This window comes from Pygoscelis adeliae, unplaced genomic scaffold (assembly GCF_000699105.1).
Source record: "Pygoscelis adeliae isolate BGI_AS28 unplaced genomic scaffold, ASM69910v1 Scaffold445, whole genome shotgun sequence".
In the NCBI taxonomy this organism is placed as follows: domain Eukaryota; kingdom Metazoa; phylum Chordata; class Aves; order Sphenisciformes; family Spheniscidae; genus Pygoscelis; species Pygoscelis adeliae.
The window spans coordinates 1,624,635-1,633,833 of NW_008824894.1; the positions used below are offsets into that span (position 1 = coordinate 1,624,635).

Below are 9,199 nucleotides of genomic sequence, written 5' to 3' on the forward strand. Positions count from 1 at the left end.
CACATTTGGGGTTTTTTTTTGCCCCCTTCTTTTTTTTCCCCTCAGAAAGCAGTGCCAGCTGCCCCCACTGCCATCACAAGGCTGAGGCAGTGCCATGGACGCCTTCCAGGAGGTGTTTCAGAAAGTGGAGAAGATTGGGGAGGGCACTTACGGTGTGGTGTACAAGGCTCGCAACAAGCGCACGGGGCAGCTGGTGGCCCTCAAGAAGATCCGCTTGGACTCGTGAGTGGGGCAAAACCCCGGACCCAGGGGCTGCCATGGCTCGGCCCAGCCCTGTGCCCACCTGGCCCACCATGGCGCCAGGCCGGCTGCCTCCTCAGCACGGCGGCAATAGGGTGCCAAGGCGAGAGGGAGGCGAGGAAGGCGAATGGCTCCTCTGGGGCCGGCACTGCCATCTGTGGGGAGATGGCCGCCAGCTGAGCCCAACAGCCCCCCAGCCCTGCCATGGGAGTGAGCAGGGGGCCCCTGAGCCCAGCCCAGTGTCCAAAATGGTGCAAGAGGCTCAAAAAAGCCTGACATGAGGGAAACAATGTCTCTATTAGCTCATACAAGCAGCTAGGGCCTGACCCGGCGCTACCTGGCCCCGGTGCCATGGCCCAGGGCAGGGGGAAGGAGCTGCCATTTTTGGGAGGTGGCCTCTCCCCCAGGGGTGTGATGCCGGGGCCTGGTGAGGCTCAGCCTCCCGGCAGGGCCGACTTCAACCCTTCCAGGGTGGGGACTGAGCAGCTAAAAGCTTATTACTGTTCCCCTGGGTTGGCCCTGTGCTGTCTCCGTGATGAGGGGTGTCAGTGTGGACCAGGGGCCATGGTGGTGGGACTGCACCCCATGGCAGCCTTTCAGGACGGTGGAGGCGGCTGCCTGAGGGGCGAAGAGCTTTCATCTCCCCCCACCTCTGAAAAATGAGGCTTGGGCATTTAAACCGTTGCATCTCCAAATGTAACAACAGGTGCTCCCAAACAAGTTCTACCCCACAGCTTGCACTGTCTAGGTCACTCCCTGCCCCTCCTTCCCCACGGCTCCATTTCCCCCTGCCTTGTCCCAGCTCACCCTACATGCAATTCCATCCCAAACCCGGGGCGCCCAATGTGAGAGACCCTCCCCTGGGCAGGCGATGTGGTACAATGGAAGGGAGAAGGGACATGGGACCCTGACGGGCTGCAGGATCCCACTGGGGGACGGGGTGCCGTACAGCCCGTCTCTGCTGCAGGGAGACGGAGGGCGTCCCCAGCACCGCGATCCGAGAAATCTCACTGCTGAAGGAGCTGAAGCACCCCAACATAGTCAGGTAAGACCTGGATGAACCCTCCCCACCAGCATATTGACGAGCTCCTGCTCATCCCCATGGGGAGCTCTGGGTACAGGCAGCAAGAGGGGCCTTCCAGTGCTTCCCTGACTGCACAGAAAGGAGCAAAATAAACAGGAAAATGCAGGAATCACTTGCACTTCCCTCATTAGCAGAAATAGCCCACAGCACTGCCACTTCACTCCAGCAACACAGTCTGATCCAAGCTGCTGCTGTACCATACTAGATGCTGCTTTTATATCTGCCTCTCTGCTCCAAAGGAGTCACAGAGCAGAAGCATCTGTGGGAGAAGGGATGTTTGGATATGTTTGGGCAAAGGTCTGGAGAAAGTCTTCCCACATATTCTGTAACAGACTTACACTCCTGCATAGCATGGATTCCCACACAAAGGTACTGAAAGGGAGTGCTTGCACTTCTTTTGCAGGCTCCTGGATGTTGTACACAGCCAGAAGAAGCTCTATCTGGTGTTTGAGTATCTGAATCAGGACCTGAAGAAATACATGGACTCATCCCGACCTGGAGAGCTTTCTTTAAGCTTGGTCAAGGTACGGTGTGGAAGGAACGCTAACGGGCAGGACAGAGAGTGTGTGTCCTTGCTGCCTTCTGCTGGGCAGAGCCGGCACTGAGCTGCTCTTACCCAGACTGCATCTGGAAGAGATTCATCCTTGGCTGGAGGCATTCAACCTCTCAGATGTCAAACATTTCAGCTGGGAAAACCTCCTGGCACTATTGCTCAGTGCATTTGTTTCCCAGCTGTTTCCAGGCTCTTCAGCCCACCTCGCTGCAGAACGAACTGCTGTTAAGAGGGTAACTGAGGATCTATTGCTAATTGCCTTTGCAGAGAGTAATGGATGGGTGGAAGGGACTGCCACTGCTTGGATTGGAGTCTCTCTGTCCCCATGTAGGGTGGGAGCAGTTTGTGTGCATCTCTGATTAGTGGCCCCCAAGCCTGGCATTGCCTTATAGCAAGGTCTTTTTTCCCATTCAGGTCTGTAAATGATCCAAAGTGTGTTGGTTCGCATGATCCAACCTTCGAAGTGGTTTCATTGTGACATTGTCCGAAATCTCTTCTCTCCTTAGAACTACCTTTTCCAGCTGTTGCAGGGTGTGAGCTTCTGCCACTCACACAGAGTCATCCACAGGGACTTGAAGCCACAGAACCTCCTCATTAACGAAGCAGGAGCAATCAAGCTGGCTGATTTTGGACTGGCAAGAGCTTTCGGAGTCCCCCTGCGCACATACACTCACGAGGTATTGTTGAGACTCCCTGCCACCTCAGAGTGGGGTACAAAATCCATAGTGGGTGAACAACAGCAGCATCACAAGTTACTCATCCATAGCTGAGGCACAGCTGTGCCCAGGCACATGCTCTTAACCTAACCCGCAGCTAAGGGGTTACCTCATGTCCCCACAAAGTGTGCTGACTGCTTCTACCCTAGCCTGCCTGCAAGCTGGGTTCCCACCTTCACTGCATAGGGTATATTTATTTGTTCCAAAGTGTCCTATTGAAGAATGATCTGTTAATCCCAATCTTGCTGTCACTAAGGTGTCTGTTAATTCAGCGTGGCCTTGGCATGCTCTGATTTGTACAGTTGCTGCATGACAACTGAGAAGAGAGGATTCCATGCCTCTAGTTTCACCCAGGGAAACTAGACAAAGCTTGTTTGTTGGTTCCTTACCAGGTGGTGACTCTGTGGTACCGAGCCCCTGAAATACTGCTGGGATGCAAATACTACTCGACCGCTGTGGATATCTGGAGCATCGGCTGCATCTTTGCAGAAATGGTAGAATGGGTTTAAATATTCTCTTTAATGAGCAGGGAGGATGTCGCTGCAATGGGAAGTGGGGAAGGAGGGACAAGACGCAGAACATCTGTGATACTGTGGTCCCACCCTGTGCTGGAGTGTGTATTATGGAAAGTCCACCCTGAGGGTTAGCTGATCCTTAGCTGTGGGCTCAAAAGGAAATCTGTCACCCTCAGGGCCCTGGCAGAAGGCAAAGAAGCCTCTGTAGTCCAGCTGCAGTTCCAGGTATATGGGAACGCGATGCGTGTCCTTGCAGAAGGGGTAACTTCAGTCTTGTTGCTGCAGCATTTTGATCCTGGGAGGAGACCACTGTCTTGCAGATGTCCCCGCAGCGGGCTGCAGAGAACTAGCACTTCATAGCATGGCAGAGTGGATCTCCTAGGGGTCCATATTCCGCTTTAAAGAGCTCTTGTTATCGCTGCAGTGTAACAGCACTATCCCTAACACCCAAAGTCCCCAAGCTGCAGATCAGCAGAGCCTGGGCAAGTAGGCAGGGAGGGAGCTAGCCTGCAAGAGCGGGTGTTAGGAAACTGGAGACAAAGAGGGATAAGGGACTGGCTGAAAGAGGACAGCCTCAGGGGAGCACAGATCCATGCAGGGGAGCTGGAGACAAGCAGACAGACACCCGTGACTTTCCCAACCACTGCCTGGCAGAATTGCTGCATTGTAACTGCCCTGGTCTGTGCAGTTGTTTGCGTCTGCTGGGACAAAGGGTTGCTTGTAGCGGGAAATAGGGCATACAGCTGATGGAAAGGTGGGAACTGGCTTTTTTTTTCTGCCCAGGTGACCAGGAAGGCCCTGTTTCCAGGGGACTCTGAGATTGATCAGCTCTTCCGGATCTTTCGCACCCTGGGCACTCCCACCGAGGCGACCTGGCCTGGGGTGACCCAGCTGCCTGACTACAAGAGGGACTTTCCCCGGTGGGCAAGGAAGGAGATGAAGGAAATTGTTCCCAACTTAGATCGAGATGGTAGAGACTTACTGGTGGTGAGTGAGACCCGGGGACAGACAGGACCTTTTCAAACTGGGCAAAGAATAGGGATATTTGGGACTGATCTACCCAGAAGTGCATTAGCTGATCTGGCTCTAATGCTCATCTCTGCCATTGCAGAAACACTGAATCATCGAATAGGGCTCAGTCCTGGCTCTGAAGTGGGGCTGTCAGTGCCGGTTCCTCTAGGAAACCACTGCATCGAGGGTCAAGAAACCCCTCTAGCGTAATCCCCATGGTAACTTCAGCTGTGGGTTACTCCTGAAGCCCAGAGAGGGGGAAAAGGCAGGACCAATAGCTGCATCCGGGCCCAGACACATGCAGGTGCAATCGATCATTTGTTTTTTAAAAGCCTAAATCTGCTGGGTTTTTCTCTTGGCAGCAATTGCTCCTGTACGATCCCAGCAGGCGCATCTCAGCCAAGGCAGCCCTCAATCACCAGTATTTCTTCTGGAGAAGCCCTCAGAGCCCTGAAGAGCGACGTGCGCTGCAGAGACACCGCAGATGAGAAGACACAGCTCTCCCCACGTGCTTGCACCTCCGGGTAGTGGTGCAGGTCTGGTTTTGGGCACTTAGCAGGGGGCTGGCTGGGACCCAGGGACTCACTTCTCCTGAGGAGCCTGGAGGGGGATATTCTTGTATTTAGAGACTCTCAGCCTGTTGCTGGGGGAAAGTTTGTCTAGGCTACAGCCAATAGAGCTGTTTTGAAGAGGTCATGTGCAAAAGGGGGGGTATTTATCAGCATAAACCACTGAAATATAGATAAGAGAGCATCTTTCAGAGGTTTGTCCTTGCATTAGTCAGCGAGCTAAGGTGACGCACAGTGATTTCTGTCTCTCCAGCACTGGAGCATCCCCAGGTCTGTCGGTGGCAGCTTCTGACACCAGGGCGTGCTGGAGCTCCGCTTTGCGTAGGGGAGCGCTTCTCTGCTCAGCCCTTTGCTGCTGTTACCAAAGACTGGGCTTGTCAGCACTAGACAAGTTGTTTAATCTGAGCTGTTTAACAGAGCTGACATTCTGCTGTTTCACAAGGTGAAGAGCACTGTCAGGTGTCTTAATTTGTGCCTTAGCTGGGACCAAGAAGCCAGAAGATCCAGTTAGCATAAAGCACTTGTTGCATATGGCTGGAAACAGTAACAGCTAAAACACTGGCTTTCCATCGTCGGTCCAGAGGTAATGCTGTTTCCTTCGCTTTATTGTCTTGGAAATGTTTTTGCTGTTCAAATGTTTGGAGAATTGTCACTAACTTTTGGTCTGGTTTTGACATCTTCATTTTTTTTCTTTCAGTACAGAAAAAAATAAAGGCTTGTTACTTGTTCAGAAACCTTGGTGTTTATTGCTTGGCACGGCCCATTGAGCTAGTGACACAGGACAGTCTGTCTGGTCCTTTTTGGTTTTGTGTGTGGTTTTTTTTTTGTTTTTTTTTTTTAACAGAGCTCTTCTCCTTTTATCATCTCCTGCACTCTTTCTTTTATCCTTTCCAGCCCAAATCCTTGGCACGTGCAGAGATGTGCTCTCGATTCTGTTGTGGAACGAGGGGCTGATAGTTCTGCAGCCCAGTGCTCTCTCGGTATGGTAAGGTGGGCTTGCTTTCCATCAGAAGTTGCCACAAACAGTTCAGAGTTATATTCTACTTACTTAAATACTGAATAGACAGATTTTTAACTTAGGGAAGCCAAACTTCTGCAGTCCTGTTTTTCATGCACGTGCACACATGTGCCCTCCTAATAACTATGAGCTTAAGAACTGATCTCAGCACAACCTGGCAGCTCTCAAAAGCTATCACATTCCTAGAGTCTCATGACAAACAATGCAGTAAAGCAGAGAGGCGGCTGCACACACAGCTGCAGCACAAACCTCCCTCCCCACCTACTAGATACCACAGAATTTGCTCAGGGGAGAGAAACCTTTGGAGTCCCTCCTGAAAAAGCCCCTCTCAGCCCAAGACCTGCCCGTCTATAGCCAAGCTCTGTTGTCCTTTGGCTTCCTCCATCATTCATTCCTTCTCCCCACCCACCAAAAGGCAGTGGGTGGCTCTGCTTAATTCCTGACATCAAAAAGACCTTTGTCATCCCTACTGTAGCAGCCGCACCTCCTGACAGATCCCTGACAGTGAAGCCCTGGGACCTGTTGCTCACTTCCCTCCGGGCCCTGCCACGCCGCTGGGCTGTACTTCCCCTGCAGGTTTAGAAGCCACCAGGACCTGGGGAGCTTGCTCGCCTCTGCAATTTGCACAGATTAGGTTTTTTGGGGCAGGCGGGTATTGCTTTGCTTTTGAAGCTCTTGTTAGGAGTCATGCTGGAGCGGCTGCCTGGAAAAAGCTGACCTGCTCGTGTTCGGGAGGGATGGTTTTCTGATTGAGCAGGGGAGAGCAGGCAGCTGGGCTCACGCAGCAGCCTCGAGAGCCGTATGGCAGGAAAATTGAAGCCCTGCTGTGCTCCTGCAGCATCTCCTGGCCTCCGTATGATAACACTCAGCTCGCAGGGACACATTTCTGAGACATGTATGGATTCTGCTATAGGAATAATTTCCCTGTCTTTGCATACATGTTTTAAAGTAAATTCATTTTGTACGTACAATATTCCATTGTTTGCTCTCTGCAAACAAATGCTCGTGTTGTACCAGGCAAACTGTTTGCAGAAGAGTTGTTTTCTTTCTAAAAAGACCTGCATTAAGAAATAAATACCAAGGACATTCATCCAGTCCAGAAACATAAATAAAAATACTACAGCTCATCTAGCCCAACAAATGAAGCAAGAAGCTGAATTTCAAACATATATGACCCAACCCTACTGCCAGCAAAGGCAACCAACAACAGCTGTGTCAAAATAACCGCTCTGGGAAAGCCACGGTGCAGCACCATCATCCTGTACCCGAGAAGGGAGGAAAAGCACTACCTGGCTCCTCCCAAGCAACTCACAACCCTGCCAGACATCTGGGCTCTGGGCACACCCCATGGCTGTGTGGTGCTTCCTATGGACACATCAAGAGGACGTGACGCGAGCTGCTTTCTGCAGATGAGGACCACTTGACAGCAAAGAAAAGGATTTTTTAGTGGTGGGTTTTTTTCAGAAACAAAAGGCAGACCGGCCTTCAAGGGAGACTGCTCAGCCAGCTAGACTGCTCAGCCACCTAATCGTCTCTTAACACCTTCACCCAGCCCTAAGGCTGGTAAATACCTCCCACCACACAGTTAGGGAGCACTTTATCCAAAATGATTAACTGACTGCCTAATTACCAGAACTCCAAGTTCCTTAGTTACAAAGCATTCCCCAAAACTATTTAATCAGCACTTCAGGAAAGAGTCACCACATGAACATCATACTGTTTTAAAAACAAGCACGGTTTTATCTCATTTGCAAGGGGAGCAGCCTTGACGAAGGCAGCCCTACAGCCCAGCACCCTGCCCCATGGAGCCGGGCGAGGGGAAGGCTCACAGCAAACTCACCTGTCGGGCAGAGCCAAGCTGCAGAAAAGGCAACAAGCCCCGTTGCTGATGGATCCTCCCTGCTTCCAGCCAGCCGAGGGGAGCAAAGTCAAAGCACAGCAAGGCTGCTCCCAGCAGCTCTGAAGAGCTGGGACCTGAGGACTGCTGGGAACCGCACTGGTCCAGGGCTCCTTGGTTGCACTGGGATGTGATCCTCACCTGGCTGTGCTCTGAGGGCTGTTGGGCTTGCCCTGGCAGGAGTCCAGGCCACGGTTTCTCTTCTGATGCATCCCCTGGTCCATCACAGCCCAGCTCCAGCCCTTGCTGCTGGTCCAGACCAGCCAGGAGGGGAATGCACATTGTCCCATGTGCCAGCAGTGCTCTACCAAGAGGAAACAGGCTGGGAACGGATGCTCTAGGGCGTGTGGAACAGTTTTCCCCAGTGTAAACTAACAAATTTCCCCCCGTTGATCATGGCAGCCGAGATGGCCACGGACATCAGCCATAGGCCTGACAATAAACATAGACCCTGCAGAGCATGTGACAGAGCCTGGGCAGATCTTGGACTGGAAACTTGGTGTTTCCATAGCCGGACTCAGATTGTTAATGCTGAGCACTACCTACCAGCAGGAAGGTAATGGGACCTGTGATTGTGCTGAGCTTGCCAGCATGGGAAGAATTTCTTGGAGCCCAGACTTCAAATGCCAGCTAGGCTGTATGGACATAAGAGGCTATGCTGCTGCGCTGATAGGGGAGAGGGGGAGAAAACCCCTACCCTTATGGATTATTTTGGGGGTGTTGCATTTCCCAAGCAGCGGCAGCTAAAAGAGCCCTTGCGAGAGGGGGAAGAGCAGCTCATGTCAATAGGTCATTTTTCTCATCCCACAAAGCCAGGGGACTCTCCAGAATAGGGTAGAGACTAGGGATGAACATTTCATCTCTCATCTCAACAGGGATATGCGGGAGTTAGGACTTGCTCCTTTCAGCAAGGGCTGAGCACTGGAAGTGACACAGAGGAGTGAAAGTTTGCCTGAAGAAATAGCAAGTGCAGATTTTCAGGTACTACTGGGTGGATCCTGCAACCAAAGCCAAGGGCTGTAGAAAGCAGTTTCACATCACTGTTGGCTGCAAGCATCATCAATCTCCTACTGAAGGTCATCCCTTCCCTTGCAACACATCTGCCTCTGTACAGGACAAACCCCCAAAATCATCTACTTCAACAGGGTTTGGTTTGGTTTGGTTTTGCCTGGGGCTTGGCTTCCTCTGCCAGCAGCTCAGTGAAGGGACCCAAGTCATTGTACAGCCAACACCATCACTGGTCTGCAGCCAGAGAGGCACCAGGGACAGGCAGCTGGAGGGGGCAGGGGGGCTGCTCCATTCGGTAGCTGCCTGCACTTAGGCTGGATCAAACGTAACATGGAACCGCACCCTTTGGCGACCAAGCCCCTCTTTCAGAGGTGTCCAAATGACTAGGGAGCAAAGTCCCATTGGTTTTCAGTTTTAAAGACAAATATAACAAAACCTTTAAAAATATGGACTCACATGCAGAAGGAAATTTAGGGGGTTCAGTGCTTTGAGATCAGGGGGAGCAAGAGTCTGCAAACCTTTTGTAGATCGGGCCGCAGGGCATAAGATTGCATGGGGGGAGGACTAGCCATGCTTCAGCCTGCAGAG

At 52.0% G+C, this 9,199-nt stretch overlaps 1 protein-coding gene across 1 annotated transcript; it reads left to right on the forward strand.

Moving 5' to 3' along the window:
- The first annotated feature begins 94 nt into the window (after nt 1–94).
- CDK3 (cyclin-dependent kinase 3) lies at nt 95–4,954 on the forward strand. Its single transcript, XM_009324571.1, has 7 exons — nt 95–222; nt 1,208–1,285; nt 1,728–1,848; nt 2,384–2,554; nt 2,986–3,087; nt 3,892–4,095; nt 4,482–4,954. The coding sequence occupies exons 1-7, from the start codon at nt 95–97 to the stop codon at nt 4,605–4,607; spliced, it is 930 nt and encodes a 309-aa protein (XP_009322846.1). The 3' UTR covers nt 4,608–4,954.
- Nucleotides 4,955–9,199: the final 4,245 nt, after the last annotated feature.

Bases quoted from the DNA above. Each gene is read 5' to 3' on its own strand.
- CDK3 (XM_009324571.1), top strand. From the start codon at position 95: ATGGACGCCTTCCAGGAGGTGTTTCAGAAAGTGGAGAAGATTGGGGAG. The intron at 1,286-1,727 runs GTAAGACCTGGA...CTTCTTTTGCAG, and splicing joins AAGCACCCCAACATAGTCAG to GCTCCTGGATGTTGTACACA. The intron at 2,555-2,985 runs GTATTGTTGAGA...GTTCCTTACCAG, and splicing joins TGCGCACATACACTCACGAG to GTGGTGACTCTGTGGTACCG.